At 39.6% G+C, this 20,725-nt stretch overlaps 2 protein-coding genes across 3 annotated transcripts in view; one reads left to right on the top strand and one right to left on the bottom strand.

Annotated features, from left to right (window-relative positions):
- The window catches only part of LOC143258734 (mediator of RNA polymerase II transcription subunit 20-like), a 252,598-nt gene that overhangs the window by 209,119 nt on the left and 22,754 nt on the right, over window positions 1–20,725 (bottom strand). The gene's annotated exons all lie outside the window — the stretch shown is intronic.
- Window positions 1–20,725, top strand: part of LOC117218807 (facilitated trehalose transporter Tret1) — a 228,861-nt gene that overhangs the window by 186,262 nt on the left and 21,874 nt on the right. For both annotated transcript variants that reach the window (XM_033467452.2, XM_033467454.2), the window contains 2 exons: window positions 8,712–8,813; window positions 20,427–20,557. In XM_033467452.2, coding sequence (XP_033323343.1) covers window positions 8,712–8,813; window positions 20,427–20,557 — 233 coding nt within the window. The remainder of the gene's footprint in view (window positions 1–8,711; window positions 8,814–20,426; window positions 20,558–20,725) is intronic.

The following is a 20,725-nucleotide window of genomic DNA, read 5'->3' as shown; positions in this document are numbered from 1 at the left end:
AATGTGCTGTACTATACATATATTTTTTATATTTCTATTGTATCGTATGACATTTTACGCCTACGTTAACGAAAAATTAAAACACGACGAATACACTAAATGATTCAAGGGGCAAGGGGAATCGGTCGCCCGCTCCACCTAGCCTCTTCCAATTTCTTTTTTGATTCCAGACTTTTGTTTATTATTGGCTAAGTTACGCGCTGAACAAGAGACGTGATTAGGTGGAGGGGGCGACTGATCTCCCTTGCTTCTCTCGTCGATTAGCTTGCGAGTGTTCTCGTTTACCAATAGAGGCGAATTTCGGGAGATCGTAGAAGGCCGTGCAGGCCAGACAGAGCGAGTGGAATACCCCCTTGCTCCTTTGCTGAAACGGTGGACTTCTTCTGAGCAACGAACAATACTACATAGTTCGCAACAATTAATGTTTGTAAAAGTCTATTTTCTTGGAGACGGAGCCCCGAATAAAGAAATGTTATATCAAATTGTTTTTAATAGTCTGCATATTAAAATCGCTTATAGACGCTCATGTTTCGTCGTCTTCTGATAACAGTTGTAATTATCCCTTTATAGCTTCATGTAATTTCAAAATCACATTCGAATTTATCAATGCATTTTTATCTCATTTCATTTTTAGTCACAATGTGATAACAGTAATTAATTAATTATTCTTCTTCACAATCAAATATATAACTTGAAACTAGTGATTATAGAGTTCTAGATATAAATTAGCAATGAATTTACAATTTTCGAAAAATATAAATTTAATCTTAGGTGTGACGTACGATTTGAAAATGAGGATCCATTGTTTCTTTGATTGTAAAGACAAATTGAGGACTGTTACCACAATGTAGCTAAAAATGAAATGCGATTAAAAAAAATATATAATAATATATAATATCTGTGATAACTATACTAGCTTGAATTATAATTATAATTTTTATATTCAAATTATTTATAGTATTTTGTACACTATCAGATGAACAAATTGAATGTTCCAAGAAATTTAGGAAAGTAATATTTTTGCCCTACATCCGATCTATCAAAACAAGATGCTTGGGGTACCTCGATTGCGTAAAAATCGCAAACATTTCGTTCAGCCACTAAAGGTTGAAATCAACACACGATTACTGTAACGACGAAAACGTTATTATCATGTGTGTTTGCCGGTGGTTTCATCCACAGACTATATAGTATTTCACCGCGAATACTTGTGTATTTCTAACCCCAATAAATTGTTTGAAAATCGAATCTGCGGTTCTACGAGAGTCCGACTCGATGTAATGTCGCGAAAATTCTCATACCGTCGGAGAACGGTTCCGTGGAATTGTAATTTCTGTAACGAGGGGTGGGCAGCGGGGCGAATCTCGAGTGCAGCATCGCGGTAAAGTGCATCGAGGAGGAGCTTTCTTGCCGGTCGTCCTGCTGAAGGTTGCGGAAAATTAAAAGGGAGCTAGAGATTTATGCCACAGCCGGGACGGAGCGGGAGGAGGAGCGGGGGATTAATCTGAATAGATGAATCTGAATTCGAGAGAATATTCCGGAGCACGGGCAGCGTGCATACACGAGGGCTGAGACGGATAATATTTTCCGTAGACGTTACTCTCGGATAAACCCAAAGTATGCGGCTCGAAGGCTCGCCGACGCCACGATAGTGCACGGTTAATCATAATTTCTGGCCGAGATTTAATAAGAGATGCCGCCCGACACCGGGAATGGCTGCCGCTAGCCGATGGGGGTTGGACGTTGTTCTCGGATCGTTCCGAGGGAAACGTAACTTAATTACTGATAGCCGCGATAAACGAAGCCGCTCCTCCAAACGGGCTAGAAAGAACCAGCAGGATGCGAACTAGTCCCCGGCGAACCATCGATAAGGATTAGTTCGCGAGCTGTCTTTGTCTTTAATTAAAACCGCGAACGTTCGTGATCGCCAAGGGTCTCTCTGCGTTTGTCGCCTCTGCATCAAATGCATATTACTTCTCTTTCATTTCGAACTTTGCCGACGACGCAATTTTATCATCTACAATCGAAATGCAAGAAATACCAAAAAGGGAGAAGAGAAAATATAAACTTAACCGCTTATTGAATTTAATGTCGCAGAACCATACAAAAGTAAACACGCACAATCAATGACAATAAAATCCAGTACACTAACCAAACGCTTAAATATGTTAATAACATGATACAAATAAAGCAGTACATAAGCACATAAACACACGTAGATAATATCCCAAAATGTACATAAAAATATCTACAGGGTATCGCTGATCGAAACCGACGAACTTTGCTAACATGTTGGGGGAGATCAAGAATGATTAGAAAATCAAAAAATCTTAAATATACCACAGGTCGATTTGTATGACAGCAATTGTTTCTTCAATATTGTTGCGTTTCGTGGTTCCTAATCAAATTAGGAAGATATAATGGATTCACATAAAAATTAATTTTCAGGAGGAAATAATTCCGTCATCCATGTATGTGTAACGTGTCAGACGATACGTCACGAGCTCGGAATCATGAAGTTACCAGAAAGATGGCAAAAGGTCATCGAACAGAATCGAAGATATTTGACTGATTAAAATTCATTTTTATATACAAAAAATTGAGATTTGTTTTACACTGAAATACCAAAATTACTTTCATGCCGAACCAATAATAAATTAAAAATAATATAAGAATATCCTTAAATCCTTCTATAGAGTCTATACATTTTTTCACTGTTCAATTGTTCTGTTTGTACAATTGTTCTGAAATTTTGAGGGCACTTATGGAACGGAACGATCGCGAGACAACGTATGCAGGTAGAAAAGTGACGCTTTCCGATTGAAATTCTTCGCGAGCCACGACGAGAACAGCAGCAAAAGCCCACCGCGTCGACCCCAAGGATTTCCCTCTCCCGATTAGTCTCCCAAATCGGTCTCGATACGATCGTTCAGGAGCCAAAACTTCCCGCCACCCCCAAGATATTGATTTCAGCCCGCGATTCGCCAGGATGCAGCGCTCCAGAGACCCCGACAGTCTCTGGTGGTTAAATCCCTAGTCGGGTGGCGGTACTTCGAAGAAGGCGGCAAGGGGCGGAAGGGCGAGAGAGGGAGGGGTGAAAACGTGAGAAATCACATCTGAGGGGACCTACCGAGCTTATCGGCTATCTTGTCGGTTATTGAAAATCGGTTGTTCTCCTGGTCCCTGTAAGTGTCGTCGAATAGGAGCTGAGAAAGGGGGTTGCGAACGGGGTGGGTGAATAACAGACAGGCAGGAATGATCGTGAGGTCACGTTGAATCGATCAAGCTCGCGTGTTCATCGATTCTCGCTGATGCGTTCGGCAATCGCTGGCAGAGAGGATCGTTTAGCCATCGGAAAGTGTTCAATGGAGGTTGCTGGAGTAGGACGAGAGAAAATGTCGAGGAGCAGATGGCGAATGTATAACGTAACCGGGACACTTATGGTAAATAAATTAGATGCGACGAATGTGTAGGATGTTGTTGGAACGTTGAGAAATGTTTGCATACCGCAGGTTTATCCTGAACTTTAAACTATTCGCACTGTTAACCTTTCATTATGGTGGATTCTGACATGGAAATTCTTCTTCATACGGTAAAATGTTTATATTCTCTGTGGAACGATTAAAGAAAGCTTTAATTTCTACATGAATGTAAGTATTTTATTATCTCGAATATATATCGTTCTTACAAATCAGTCACAAGAAATGAAAAATTCTTATAGGTATTTTATGTTTAACCCTTTCGCTACGGCGGTTCAGTCCGCCGTAGCGCCACTCCTGAACGGAACCACCCGCCGAAATTGTGCACATTGCGCGTGGATAATGTATTTGGGAAGAAAAGGGATTTTTCTTTAAAACAATATAGTTATAATTTCTGCATAAGGTATAAAGTTATTTAATAGGTAAAAAAAGTTTCATTAACAATGGAAAAAGTGAAGAAATAATATATAATATACAGTAATAAAATAAAACATAATATTCATAATACAAAACATAATACATAATAATTAGTCCTAAAGTTAGTACTTTCGATTTTCTATCCCTTTATGACATGTAACACAATAATAATGGGAAATGCAGGTAGAACAAATATAACTTGAATGGTGTGTCGTTTATTTCGGACTGTCGTTTGTTTGTTTCGTCAAAAGATTCACGCAATAGTAACAAGAGGCGATTTTACCAGCATGTCGGATATATCCGGCGTTCGTCCCCAGAGGGCGATCATGTGGATGTCGGATATATCCGGCGTTCGGCTCCGCGAGTGTTCATATGGATGACGGATATATCCGTCGTTCGGAGCGAAAGGGTTAATAAAACAAAAACTGATATTTAATCCTCGAACGACCCTCTGGGGTTGTCGCCGACTCGACAAAATTTTTAATTTGTCTGCAAACGTGTAAATAAATAAGGTTATATAATATATAACCAATAATATTTATATAATATAATATACGGATATACATGTCACAAAGCAAACCCAGAATGTCACTTATGCCGAAAAATAGAAATCGTTCTAAGGTTAGCAAAGTGTTATCAAACGTGGTTTACTGGTGAGGTAATCGTTAAAAATTATATAATCAATTTAGAGAATATTTTTATCTTTTATAACGATTGAGACACGCTGATAATAATATCATGTTTTAAGAAGAAATTAAATAAAGAAACAATTTTATGATAGCTAGATATCTACGTGCCAGCAAAAGTTTTCTTCGAAATTGTTGTTCGAAATTTCGCCACCTTTTTGTATTATTTATGATAAGCACAAGCAAGTTATTATTTGATTGGAAGACATTGAATTATTCTTCAAAATCTGACAATTTGTATGCTTGATTTATCTACATCGACGGTACTTAATTTACAGAGAAGAAATAACACGCTCAATTTTATGTTAAATAATTAATATTACATTCTAATGCTCGATATTAACTTAACATTGTGGAACATTGAAACCAAAACGTATCGACACGAGTATCAATTAAAAATCACTTTCCTTCGAGAACCAGCAGGTGTTCTAATGCTCGTGGTTTGCGGGTCAACGAATTACTCCGTGCATCGTGTAGGAGTGAACGCAAGTACTATCGACATCTTAATTGCGAGAAGTATCTTCCGTTTCTCGGCCGGGCTATAATTATCCGCCGGCTAGAGATACTACGAATGCAATAAACAATCTGGAGAAAAAGCGGCGTTCCACGTTCCGCGGCGCGGCTCGCCGCGGCTTGTGAGCAAGGGGAACGTAGCATCGGGCGGCACGCCTCCTAAATTTCCTTATCGGGTCCCGAGCGAGACCCGCCGCGGGCTAGATACCGGCACGCGTCGTAAATCATCCCTGGAATTCCGCGCGGAACTTTTTCGCGGGTAATCTCGACAAATGCGCCGGTAGAGCGACGGCCGGTCTGTCGAGCTTGAAATTTTGTCACGTGAAACCAGTCGGGCCCGCCGTAAATCGCGAAAGGCGTGAACGTGGAACACGGGACAGGTCGAACAACCGTTACCATCGTTCATTCGATATCTAAGGGGCACCAGAATGCGGCTCCGGCTCGCACCGTGTCCAATACCGTCTGGGAGCTAAATGCACGTCTCTCGTCCTCTCCCCTGACAGTGACAGTTTTCGACCGGAGCGGGTCCGGCTTTCGAGCCGCGATCGAAACTCGATCTCGTCAGGTGGATACGAGTGGACAATGCCTCTCTCGTGAAATTAGTGACTCGATCGACTGGTTAACCCCCCTTGCTGTATAACCATTTTCTTCGCGGTTGCAACGATTCGAAGGTTTTTCGTTTGTAATTATCTCTCAGGAGATAAAGAACATATTTGCGACTCAACAAGTAGCAAACAGAATAAAGTGCGTGCATGAAGAGATGGAACCATAAAAAAAGGGATATTGTAGCTTTAATTTGTGCGTTTTTTAAGTAATTAACCATGCACTTGTAAATTTTTCTTGACTGTTAGTGTACGTAACTGTATTCTATATTTATTCTAAATTTGATTAGTTTAACTAATAAATTAGCTTAACTAACTTATTAAGCTTTATTCTATAAATATTAAAATTATTCTGGCTGTAAATACAGTTCTGTTCATAGGATAGCATTTTGTTCCAAACAATATTTATAATTAATTGTGCGCCTTTTATAAGTGATCCTTTAAAAAAGAAATTGTTTCAAATAATTTTTAACCAAACTTTATGTTTTAATTATATGATTATAGCCAGATATATCGGAAAACGATTAATATTCGAAAGACTAAGTTAAAAACAATGCTCATATCAGTAGCATCTAATTATCAATCTTAAATTTAGCACTTTTGATAACATATTTCAATTCAGCAACCTTAAAAACACAAGGCTGCCGATTTTGATTAAACTCGTGTTTCAATTAAAAAGGAAATAATACAAAAATGTAATATGTCTTATTCGGTAAACATAAAGTTAATTATGTCTGAGAAAATTAAGTAAATTATATTATATTAATTAAGTTAATTACGCCATGCTCTCTGGTCGAGCAAGGAAGATGAGATCGGGCTCGACGATTTAGAGGTAGCGAAAGTCAAGCGAAAGACCTGAAGACTCATTGTGTCGGTCGCAAAAAGGACCGTGTTCCGCGTCGTTCCGTGCGACAAAGGAGACGCGTAGGCGTCACAATTGCTCGTGAAGCCAGAGACTATTCTCTCTCCCTAGACCAGGGTTCGGAATTATGGACACGCAACACGAGGATCACGAGGGCTACGCCTCCTGACCAGCGTAGTCAAGGAGTGGGATAGATGACGCATGCACCGGGAATCCCGCGCTGCAGCGTGGCGCTTCGGCGGGTGAACATTATAATTCTGAACTACGATCGCGACGGGACGTAAGGCCTCTGTCTGATCGTAGTTCAGAATTATAATTAGACTGCGGATCTATCTTTATGCAAAATCGAAATTATCTGCATCAATTACAGGAAGCAGGAACCAAGCACTAGCTTCTTTCTTCCGTTAATAATTTTAATAAGTCCGAGCCAATGAATCAATATTCTTAATTTCTTTAACACTCTTTTAAATTGCCCTTACTCATTTTTACCATAAATGCATAAAATCCGCAGTCTAATTATAGCGTTTGAGCGGTAGACGCGCGATGCCGCTGCGCGGATTTTCCGCGCATGCATCGTCTGCCCCCACTCCTTGCGTAACTTATTGTCGCGTATACGCTGTTCCTGACTGCCGTCGTGCGTCTCGCTCCCCCCTGGTCACCAAAATGCTCGAACCATATCAGACGCGCGCGCTTGTAGCTTTATGTGTGCGTAGCATTTAGGCGACCGCGGTGGAGCGAGACGCGCGACGGGAGGCGGGAAACGCAGCCCTCGCGATCCTCATATTGCCCGCCGATAATTCCTAGCCCTGCCATAGACATTGGTTCCGCCGGGTGTCTTATCGTGGTCCGTGGTTACTTGCCGCCTTCTCACCGTTTCTCTTTCTTTTGTAATTTCCGACGAGGATCGTAAAGTTTCGGGCCCGGGCGTGTTTTTGCCCGGCTTTCAATTAGAATCGCGGTCCCGGCCCGAACTACTGATTTACGACTGGCCACCGATATAGATCAGCCGCGACAATGAGCCGTATCGCGCCGATATCTGTGTACAAACAACGAAAACAATGCCGCTAGGTGATAGTGCCGCCCGTGTTCTTTCATGGGGAAAGATAATCGAACGAGGCCTAATGGCTCGGCGGACGGCCGTGACTAATCCTGCCAAGGGGGAGTCTATTACCAGTCCGATGTGAAAAATCAAGCTTCGCTGTTAGAGAGAATGCTTGAGGGACAAGCGACCTGGCAGGCTGGAAGAGAATTTTCGGTCCCCCGCCCCCGTCCCAGCTTCAGAAGATCTTTGCGCGACGTGGATGCATACCATTGCGCATGACTTGACTTTTGCTGTGTCGTGACAAAGCGTCTTCTAGCTTTCACAACGACAAATGTCACGGTCTCAATGTCATGACAACGCGATTTCTGGTTTACATAGCGTAAAAATTTTGCCCCGGTAAAAATTACGAATTATTGTCGTGTGAAACTGCACCGTGATCGCTGCATTATCATACAGGTTTTGTACTTTCTTTACAGGCTTTTGCCCTTCAAATTATTCTTTCGTAATCTCTAATCATCTTCTTGCGAACGTAATTAACCCTTTCGCAGGACTTATTCTCTTTTTGCAAATGAAATTCAGCCTTCTACGAATTAAATTCTCTCCGTTCTAATTATTTGTAACAAATTTCGCATGTTCAAGAATCGAATGACATTTTATAAAAACTAACGAACATTAATTTACGCAATTATTTATTATGAAATTGTATTATTTTACATATATATATATATATATATATATATATATATATATATATATAATATATATATATAATATAAATAATATAATATATTTATATAAATAAATAATATATAATATAAATTTAAGTTACATTGTAGAATTGAATACTAAAGGGTTAACTTAATTTGCAAAAACATAAAATTGATATGAAAAACGGCTAATGAAACCTGCAAAAAAAATGACAAAAAACAAATTTTTTAGTGCAAAATTTGTCGTCTATAGATCATCCTCTGTGACATTCGGTTTCAATTCACGTTAGAATTAATTTCTCGTTCTCGTATAATAAAATTCGCTGTCTCCTATTATACAATGAAAACGCCATAGCGGACAACGTTTTGCATTTTGTATTAGCAGGCGTGCTTTTCGTTGCAGGTAACTACCGTGCCGGACGAGGGTGACCACAGTTTCAAGATGCCAAGGGCTTCGGTGGTGCACATGACGTCGACGGCGACGAGGCCGCAGCACATGTCGCAGGTATTTTTGTTCTCAGTTCGATTTGCAATATTACGTCGTGTCAAATGAAGTGGCGGCGTAAATTGATCGTTAAAATGAGTAGATCTAATTTTTTCATTATCTTCAAGTTTCAAATTAATCTTCAATGAGAAAAGACATCAACTTATCGTAAAAAATTTTAGAACAGACTATAGCCACATATTGTAATGCAAATTACAGTAAATAATATTCATTATTTTGCCTATATTTCGCATATGTTTCCGCATATGTCGTGCATATGTTTTTGCATATATCGTGCATAAATTTTGCATAAATACCAGCTGCGCAATTATTCCAATCGAGAAAGTTCTGATCATTGTAACTGCGAAGAGAAAACAACCGCGACAAAAGGTTAAGGTTAAAGGACTAGTGTTCCCGCAGAAGAATCTGATACACCACCAGTAGCACGTGACATTGTCTCAGGTAGTTAGTTATTCGACGATTGTCGACTTGACAAACCCAAAGAGCGTTTGCTTTAAAGCAGTGCGCAGAAATGCAATTCCGTTCGATGGTAATTATTAGCCGTGTATTTTCCCGACTGCAGCGGGGCGATTTGCATTCCCGATGTACCCGTGTACCTGCCGATTCCCGAATAATCCAAATCCAGCAAGCTGAGCGAGTCTTTCCTTCTTGGCACAGGTCCATATTGATATGCAAATACCGAAGATAGCTGCGAGCTTAATTGAGTGGTCCGGCTTAAAATGCATATCGAGCGTCCGGGCGGCCTCTCGACTTAAGCTCTCTCTTTTCATCCCTGCCCGTGGCCACCCACTATTTCCGCCTGTATTTTTCATAGAGACGCGCACTTAACCAGCCGAGACTGACCAACCATTTTCATAATACGCCGCGAACACTTTCAAAGCTCCCTTTTCCACGAGCGTTTCTTTTCTCCGCCATTTTCCGTCCGTCCGTCCGTCCTTCCTTCCTTCCTTCCTTCCTTCCTTCCCGGCGTCGTTCTCCTTTCGCTTAAGGCCGGCTAACAGTTTTAAGCTAATGGCTCTCTCAGTTAACTTCGACCTAACTCAGGCACATCCTTTCTCGGCGTGGCTTGGCGCAAACGAGCTTTTAACGTTGCGATCCCGCCAGAAGAAACGCGCGGGATACCAGCACGCTCGCGAGACCGGACCCGTCCGAGAAATTCATACTCCCGGCCCCGGCACCGGCCCCGGCGCGGCGGGATCGTTTGCTTGAATTTTCAGTGTTTCGCCGGCGGGCGCTGTTTGCACGGGCCATTTTGCTCTATTCCTCTCTTTGCCGGCCGTGATATTTAAGACGCTTTACGGGACGGTATCCGTGCTCGATGAATCCATGCTGTGATAATTGGAAGAGATAGAACGCGGCGTGTCAGCCTTGTTGCTCGTTTGCATGATTTTTGCTCGAAAATCGCGTGCATCGTACGGTACGGAGATTCTATGGAAGCGAACCCCTCGACGAAAGTTATTCCTTTCTTTCAAGCCGTAACAGAATCCTGCTCCTTTGTTGCTTAAGCGTTCAAATAAATGTAGATGACAAATAGATGCGCGCTTTTGTTTTGTAAATTTGAGGTGGGGAAGATCACCTTTCTGAAATGAAATCCTCTCGTTTGTAAATCAAATTCAATGTTTCGCGAGACAAATTCGTCCTATAACAGTTCCGAGAGTTAAATAATGTAAATATAATATAAATATAATGATCTGAGAGAATACGTGAATTTGATCTGCAAAAGGATGTTGTATTTGTTCCATTGGATATATGTTGTAATAAAAATCGTTAAATATCTGACTAAATGTACGTATGTTATTTTTCTAAAGCAACATAAAATAGCTGCTTTCAATACTCCACAAACTTGGTCTTAAAGTATCAAGTGAACAATGTTAAAAATGTTGAAATTCAGATCGTCATAATAAATTTGATATTCTAATTACACAGAGCGTGTATCGGAGGCTCAACTCTTTCACTTTAACTTTTTTGGAAACTACATGTTATATAAAAGGATGTTTTGTACCAAAGTTTATTGCTTTAACTAATTAAATAAGAATTAATTTTGTGCTATTTTCTTTAACCATGACGTACAACATTCAATCACGCCATTTGAAAGTCTATTAAGAATAAAAAATTATGAAGGTTCAAGGATTGAGAAATTAATGATTATTTAGATATTTTTTCGTTGATTTTTAATAACTAATAATTTATTCTATTTTATTATTAATTAATAGATAATTTTTATCGTCTACATTTTCAAATAGCGTGATTAAAAATTAATTGTTGTGTGCCGTGCAAGCTTCTCTTTATACCAAACAACTTTTATTCGGAACATTTTTGTTGCACGTAGTTTACGATAAAAACTAAGATAAAAACTAACAATTAAATGACCCACGCTGTATATACATATATAGATGTTATACTGAACATCCACTTTGAATTTTGCATTTCCGACAACATATTCAAATTCAGCAGCATCGAAAACATATGAGGACCGATCTCCACAAAAATTGTACGAAGCGACGAATTTTGGCAAACTTTCTGGGAAAAGCTAGCAGCGTGCGCCGTTTTATTGTTCCTTGTGGCTTTAACGGCGTTGTTTGCACGCTGGAACAAACCGAGCACACACGGCGCGATACAAATCCATTTAACCCGATCCCGAAGGTGGGAATTACATTTCAGTGTGTATTATCGAACGCGGTTCATGCGTCAAAGCGGGGAATCGGGTTCGCCGGTTCTCGGCAGTGAAATTACCGGGATCTGTTCGCGCTGCTCCTAACTTTGACATTGTCCATTATACACCGATTAGACGGCCAGGATAATCGTATTCGCCGTTCGGCAACACTGTGTCCGTGTTGCGCCGCCGTCTACGAACTGAATAGCCTTGTTACAACAGCCCCGAACACGCGACTTGGTTCGTTTATCGTTCTCGCTGCCAACTACCGAGTTGTTTACCCCCTTGTTACTTCCAAATAATGCGGGTTTCCCGCGCAAACGGTAACGGTGGAACTCGTCGCAATAGGGTTTCGTTTAGCTTCGTGGCGTGCGCAAACGTTTGACGGACACGCGCGACGTGCCGCGACTGTAAACACTCCGCAGACATCGTGCATGTCGCGCTGAGTGCCGCCATCGAAAGGGTTAACGCGTTTGACCCGGGTCGACGGGTCACCGCGTGGACGCAACCCTGTCAACGCCTGTTCACCGGCGACGCGCATTGCCACCGGCGACCTTGGGTCATGGATTGCCCATCCGGCTGCACAAAATTCGAAATCAACGACTTCAACGCTAAACGTATCGACCGCGTACAACGGCTGACGTTTGCTACTTTGTAAGAATCGCAAGACTGAATTTCTTTATTCTGTTTACCATTTGTAATAGTATGCTTGTTTGCGGACACTATGAAGGCATTTATTAACCCCTTAATGCACAATTTAAAAAAAAAAACCGACCAAAAAAAATCAATTTTTTTTATCTAAGAAAATACATATTTGGACCTTAATTTCAATAAATATGTGAAAGAAATGCAAAAATTACTAAAAATTCAATAAAAATAGTGGATAAATAATTATAGTGAATATTGAATCGCATTGCAGATCGTACTGTTTTTCAATTACCAGTTACTATTTTGAAGGGGAAGGAGGAGACGAAAAAAAAAACTGAAAAATATTTAATTTTACCTAAATTTGTAATAATATAATAATAATTTATTAGCTGAAAAATATATAATAAACTAAAACTATTCAAAATTTTCTTTTGTATGGTAAATTTCAAAACAAGGTGCAGCACATAGCCTAACATTCCTTATTTCAACATTAGAAAACATACCTTTTATACACTAAAAATCCAATTTACTCTCTATAAAAATACACCATAAAACAAAAACGTTTTTATATGTTGACACTAATAATATTTGTAGAAAATAAAAAACAATTGTCTTTGAAGAAATTCACTTTGATAACGTCTACTTTACTTCACGACTTGCTCACGAATAATACACTAAATGTTCATAAGTGCCATCCTAAAAGTGCATATTTTATTCCTAAATAAGCAAAAAATAGAAAGAGATCGGAGATAACTGGAGAGTAATAAATAAATTAGTCATAACAAAACTCACAAAAGTGCCAACGCTAATTAGATACGCAATAATGGATATAGATAGATAGAAACAATTACCAGGTCAGAGATGCTTATAAGCGTCACCCTAAAAGGCCATATTTTATAATCCCAAATAAACAAACTTTACAGCATACAATACAGAATTACACGATGAATATCAATAAATTGAATGTTTTCCTTGGTTTTTATTAAGTTATTTTTACTGCCCGGATATATTCGAATCTGAACATTTTAGCGACATAAGTTGCGACGCCGACGTCTGCACATTTTGGCGTTAAGGGGTTAAGCAAATCATCGAGAGATACAACAATATAATAGTAAATGAACAAGCATCGGAAATCTTGCTAGTTTGAGTCCCATAAACGCATATTGTAATTCGCGGGGATGGGAGAGCAGATAAAAATAACAAAAGAGACAGCGAACTCATCGAATGTTTCAAACACTCCAGTACACTACAAGGAAGAGAGTCCCAAGATCCTTGAATAAAATTCTTAAAGGAATTTGGAACCTGGACAAATTTCCGGAACTCGAATTTCCATGACATTGAAAAAGTTAATTGAGAAATAAATCGAGCACTATTTTTCGACAGGAAGCTTCAAGTTGTACTCGCATGATTAAGAATTCGACATGGAAATTTCACCCATTCCTTCATGCTTAAAAAGATGTTCAACTATTCTACACCATTTGCAACATCAGAATCAAACTCAAAATCGAACGTATCATTATTTCCTGTGAAAAAGTACCATCGTGAAAGGAACTTGTTGTATGAAACCAGCGGAAACCACAAAGAAGCGATTAAAAGTGACAAATCATGTTCTAGTGTTATAGATATCTTGAAACATGTCAACTTACTAAATCAAATCAGAACGGCGATTCATCACGATACGTGCACGTACAATGGCTTACAATTTACAACATCACAGCGCTGTCAGAGAACGTAAACCGCCGCTGACTCATGCCACTGCTTCATCTTTGGCGCACTGCCGATCCTGGGCTTTGTATTCAAGTTATAGCGCGAGATAAACTTACAAACGATTGTTTCCCTAGACGCATGATTAACGCGTTGGCGTCTTCGCCCCGGGATTTGTCCTTGCGCGCAAGGACCTACAAAGTATTGTATGTAAACCGCTGTGAGCTGGTTCTTAACTCATCGTTCTCCACTCAGGATCGTCCGTTCTACAATTTGTATGACACATTTGCATACGATTATCCGATAATACGAAACATTTTTTTGACGAATAATACCCCTCTTGCATCTTCTGCGCCAGTAGAACGGTTACTTGTTACTTAGGGCAAATTGCAATCTTAAAATGGAGTCTTTTTATTGCTCATTATTTCCTTTGTCATATTTGAAACAAAAAGGTTTGTCATAACGAAATAATTAATTATTTGAAATTGTTATCATCCCAATTCGATCGGGTACTATTTTTATGATTACACATAACTGCATTGAAGATAACCCAGTTGAATTATTTCAAACAGCTATTTCTTGGTTTCATTTAAGATGTATCGATATTATTTTCATTCTCGATTAACAAGATTGAAATTAACGAATCGAAATAAATGATCTCAAATAGCTGTATCTCGCTTTCATCTCAAATGACAATTGCCCAGGCCTGCTAGCAACCACGGAAATAATCGTCGGAGTAAAGAACCGAGTTCCTGTCAGCGTCTCTCTCTCTCTCTCTCTCTCTCTCTCTCTCTCTCTCTCTCTCTCTCTCTCTCTCTCTCTCTCTCTCTCTCTCTGACCAGGAACTGTATACTCGAACTCCGTGTGTCGCAGCTTCTCGATAACGAATTGATATGTAATCGGATCGGGAAGCGACGGGACGACCACGCGTCATTGTTCGCCAATCAGCTGGCGGGAGACGGCTGCCTAGGTAGCGCGTTACAGTTTTCGCGCGATCAGAGCGAACAGGTAAAAACGCGGCCGATTGGAAAGCGGCACGCGACCCACGCATTATTGTTTGCAAACGGTTGTTCGACCGTGGCGCGGCGACCGTGTCGCGCAACGATGGAAAGGCTGGCAACGCGAGACGCGTTTAATCGCGCATAATACGCTCGTCCACCGGCCGCCCTCGGGTGGGGAGAGCCCGAGATATTGAAAGTCTATGCAAATTCACGTGGGATCGGCGCCGAGAGTGTCTTTTCAAATTCCTTTAACCTAACGTAGGAAACTGTAACAGACGCGACACGTACTCTCCGTACCCCTTTCCCGGCGCGGAGAGCCTGTATGCAAGCCTGCCTCGATAAGGGCGCGCGCGGACCGTGTGTGCGATGGCCGGAGTTTAATATGAAATATCGACAGAATTTTCCAGCAGGTGCAAGCGACACGGCTTTACGGATTCCGCGGGGAAGCTGCGCCGTGTACACGCGACGCGTCCCCCGTCGCATTTGCAATTTTTCTGAGGTCTTTTCGGCCGGGCTCGCCGCGCAAGATTTATTGCTGCGTCGTGTTCCGTGTCCGAGAAATTGATTAACAATACTCGCCCGGGATTCGGCTTCGTTCACCTTGAATACACATACCTTCGTTGGTTCGAAAACTGTGGATACGAAACTTGCGCGATATACGGAACAGGATGCGGCGCGAGGTCTCTCAGTTTCTTTAACCCTTCGAGAACGAAGGTTGATATTAAAGTTTATAGATCTTATTCCATAAATCATTTTTTTTTAAGTATTGGAAACCTTAATTTTAGCAAGGTTGGGCATTACTCGAATATTTATCTAAGCTGATTATCTGAATGAATTATTTTTAGTCGAATATTCGAATTGCGATTATTCATTATTCGTCATAAATTATTCCATCTATTTATTCGAATAATTCTTTATTCGTCATAAATTATTCTATCTATTTATTCGAATAATTCTTTATTCGTCATAAATTATGCTATCTATTTATTCGCATAATTCTTTATTCGAATAAATTATTCGTATAATTCTTTATTCGAATAAATTATTCGCATAATTCTTTATTCGAACAGAGATTGTAAAATTGTTTGAATAATAATGAATAATTCTTGTCTGTGTGTTTGTTTTCACGTAATTTTATAAGAACATATTTATACGAATACGTACAGTATACGGGATCAATTAAATTTGAATTATTTATGGAATTATAAAATTATCGATGTCTTCCTCTCGATACACGTACAACAACGCAAGTTTTGTATGTACAAATAATGAACTGATATTATTGGGAATAACGGCAATAGTCCGAGTGGAGAAAGTTATTGTTATGGCAATTTGCGCGCCCGAAGAAAGAGCTCGTGTTAGACCCACAGCTGGAAACATATTCTACGATGGCTCTGTCCAGCGTATCACAATCGCATTAAGAGACCGTGGCCAATAATGTACCGAACGAAAATTGAATTTCCACCAAGCCATAATTCAATGACCGACCAATTTTGCTCTCTTTCGCGTCGAATTAATACACTTATCCCGCGCGATAATTTATTTCATGCGACACGACCCCGGCCACGGCCGGTTCGCGCCAATTGCACAATAATTTCAGACACACCCTGCATTATCCGCTTATTACGGCTCGTAAATAATTCTTCCCGCGGCGCGAGCTGAGCGTTTCGGGAACGTTCCTCACGGACTGACCGGGAAAACTAAACCTCGACATGGATATTACAATTGTTGATGTCATCTTTATTTCTTGGGAAACGAACACGGATCTCGGTCTTTGAGAAGGTGCACAGTAGCAACAGATGCGCGCAAAAATCGAATGTACTCTTATAAATGTCTAATAAAATGTCTCAGAATTTTACAAGTTTTTAAAAATTAATCGCTATCTTCTGATTCGGTATTTTCTGTTTTGGTCTTCTCGGATTCACAAATGATTAAATATTCTCGATTCACATTGAACTTCCTTCTTTATTTGTAAGGTTATGTCCCCAAAAAATTTCCCAAAAATCGTTCCTCGATATCTCAAATTCTCTAACAAGAGATAAATGGCATCCAATGACATCCAGCAGTTTGTCACAAAAAAATTATACAGCCATACAATACCTTGATGCGAAACAATGAAAATTACAGGATATTTTCTATCAATATTTTAATTGTAAACACTATTTATATACATTAAACAAATGAGCTAATTTTCTAGTAATTAGGTTATTAGGCTCTAGTAATATTAGATTCTAGTAATTAGACTCTAGCGATTTGTTCGGTATACATATAGATTGCTAATAGCACCAAATATATATATATATATATATATATATATATATATATATATATATATATATATATGTGTAGTTAAAAATTGAACAACAATTTTTCAATTTTCGTCTACAATAGGCTGCACTGTGCGTCCAATGGAGATAACAGAGCAACATGGATTTCTCGAGCAAGAAGTTCAAATGGACGCTTGATTTACGCGTACGGCAAATTTCCTTGCGTCATCCGAGTCGTAAATTATGAACATAGCGGATCAGAGTCGGTACATTGTGCGGTAATGGGCAGAAAATATTTTGTTCGCCGCAATAGGGTACCGAGTAACTGTAAGTCCTCTGAATCGGGGCCTATGCAGCTCAATAGAGATAACTCGGGGACCGTGAAATATGATAGGATTTGACCTACGAAACCCAATGTAAATAACTGTAGACACTGACATTCGATATACTTGCGATTCCGAGCCACTGAAATGCGACACGGATGACCAACAACCTATTAGGCCCAATGTAGGGGCCTAGAGGTCCCTAAGAGACCGGCTCGCTAGACGGCATGCGACACCTGATACTCGTGTTTTGGAACCTGAGACCGACGACTTGGGACTTACGGAATTTAGTAGCAAGGGTCAAGTACCCATCAATGGACCAGAGGGTCAATTAATTATCTGTGATCCTCAAAAATGCCTTTGTATATTAAATTCCTAGCTTGCGCTCATAACTTGTTTTAACCTTTTCTCGCAAACGTAGAAGACTACTAAATGATTCACACGATTTCGAAGTTTCCATCAAGCACAATTAAAGAAATTACGGAAAACTAATTAGTTATCTGTGGTTTTTAAGCCTTTAACTGCCAAATGTTTTTTTGAATTTTTGACAGGAAAAGTTATGTATGTTGCACGAAAACTTGTGTAACAATATAATTATATTCAAATTATGTTTTGTCGTTAAAATATTTTATACTTTTTAAAAAGTCCCAAATGGGGATTGTGGCAGGTTGCATGAATAAAAAAGAAATTTTTTTATTGTATGAAAAACAAAAGACTGAGTAAGTAACTGACCGAGTTACTATAACCTCTAAATTACTCATTTTTATGTATGGTATTTAATAATAATATAAAAACCAAACCAAAAATATTATGCTTCAAATATGATAATTTGTGTTCAACTTACAGATGATTTCCAAATTTCTTCACTTGTTGAAGAGAAACGAAATACAAAATACACACTGTCTGCTGTAAACAATATTGGCTGATATGTATAAAATGACATTAAATTGTCAAATGCACCTCATATATTCTTCGCGCCAAGTGGTGTGCACGTTAAATTCCAAAATGGGGATCGTGGCAGTTAAAGGGTTAAGAAACTTTTGTATATGGATTCTCTAGCTTGGACTCATAGATTGTCTTTAACCTTATCTCGCGAACGTAAGAAATTATAAAATGATTCACACAATTATGAAGTTTCGTAGAAGCACGATTTGTGAAACTGTAGATTAATGCTTCTAAAGAAATTGCAGCGGGCCAATTAATTGTCTCCGGTTCTTGAAAATGCAGTAAAATAAATCCAAAATGCATCGATAAGAAATTCTTATTAAGAATACATCATCGTGATAGCTGCGCACTCCACTTCAATTATTTCATAGCAGTAATTTCTTTCAAAAAGACAATCTACAATTTGCAACATTGTGTTTAAACGAAAATTCAGAATTATGTGAATCGTTTCTTCTATTCTACATGTCTATTCCTTCTGCCTATATACATTAATTTATATTTCGTGTCTTACTATCACAATTTAGAATCTGCAGTGATACTTTTCGCATCAGTTCCCTGCTTTTCAATCCATGCGCTATTATTTCTTTTAAGATACTCCGTTTCTGCTTCGGCCATTTCACATATTCCCGTTCAGTCTCTTTCACTTTACCCCCGATTTGAGAACAGTCTCCTATCGACAACAAAACCATGCGAATACTTGGAAAATATTTCGTAGAATTGAATGTTCGAACGCACCGAGCCGCGCATTCGACCGTCTCGGCGAAAGATAAAAGCTCTTGCGCACGGTACGTTACTACTTTTGATTTCTGTCGATCTTCTGGCTGGGTTAGACTGTATGAAGCGCGTCTCGCGGGCTAGGAAAATGGAGTATCTTGGCTGGCTGGTATCGGAAGCACTCGTCGCTGATTGAAAAGGCTCGACGACGCTCGACGCCGCGCCGGAAGAGGACTGGATGCAACAGAATACACAACCGTCCCCTGCGTTCCACCGTCGGAGATTCCATGGTCCCGTAATTTCGGGTTGGCGCACCATAAAATCGGTGGCCTCCGCGGACCGGAGGAGAACTGGAGCACTCGACCATTGTCACGCGGCGGAATGTGTGCGCTCGATGCACGTGGCGCATCGGAACGATCGTTGCGGAGACGCGCACGCGAAATGTTTAGTATTCCTAGGGAAGGGTCGAGGGAGCACCGCTTTCAATTTGCAGCCGACAATTTGTCCGCCGGTTGCGGACCGCAATATGCGAGCACGGCTGATATACATGCATACATGCATGCACGGCTTACGGCGTTCCTATATATACGCCGATGAACGAATTCGAGGTTTCCCGCGGCGACCGGGCAACCTTTAATATTTGATTCGCGGCGGGATTAATTCGAAACGGTGCCTGCGGATCGGTATGTTGCGCACCCGCGATCTTCGTTGCAGCTTTTATGTCCGCGGATTCAAATGGACCCTTCTGGTGTACTTTTTACATTGGTTTCGCGATTTTATATCCCTGTTACACGAATGCCATTCACATTATTTTATTTTGTTAATTAAATTGGTCGAAGAATCTTTTAGATTGCAGAATGCAATACGAACTAAAAATTTAGAGAGTACGCGATGTAAATTGTGTCGGAAGATTTGAGAATCGCAGAAAAAATTAATGCTTTATTTCAAGTCTGCGTGAATATAATTATATTCATGTTATAAATCATCTAAAGATCAACATTTTTCATGAATACCAAAAATTAACGTAGTGGATGCCATCTGTATCGTGTACGGAATAAATATTTCATTCTCTCTCTCTCTTATTATTTATATATATAATAAATTATATATAAGAATATAATATAAATAATATATTGTATTGTTATAGTTTATTATATTTTTTATATTATTATATATTTATTATATTTATTATTATAATATAAATACAGCTCTCTCATCGGTGCATTTCTTATTAACTTTAGAAGAAATTGTACCTTTTTTGATAACACGATCTTTAAATGTAAAAAAATTTGATGATCTTTTTATATGATAATTTAGTAACCCTACAATTTGGATAAAAGGTTTCAATTTTTGTTTAGGTGTTAGCCACCCTGGCTCTGTCGATGGGGACACTGTCGTCGGGCCTAGCGAAGGGTTACACCTCGCCGGCCTTAGATTCTATCCTGGACAACCAGCCCCCTCATTTGTATCAGTCAGCGAACGATACCTGGTAAGTTTTTAAACATTAACTAGCAAATGTTAGAATTTCATTTCTGCTAACATATATATTTCCCGTCGCTATTAAAGCCCTAATATTACTAAAGAAACGAAAATAGCTCGAAAAGAGAACATTAGAGATGCAGTAGTATTAACATAGCGTTTCAATCAACATTATTTA

Source organism: Megalopta genalis, chromosome 8 (assembly GCF_051020955.1).
Source record: "Megalopta genalis isolate 19385.01 chromosome 8, iyMegGena1_principal, whole genome shotgun sequence".
NCBI classification, from domain to species: Eukaryota; Metazoa; Arthropoda; class Insecta; order Hymenoptera; family Halictidae; genus Megalopta; species Megalopta genalis.
This window is presented reverse-complemented; position numbering and strand designations above follow the sequence as displayed.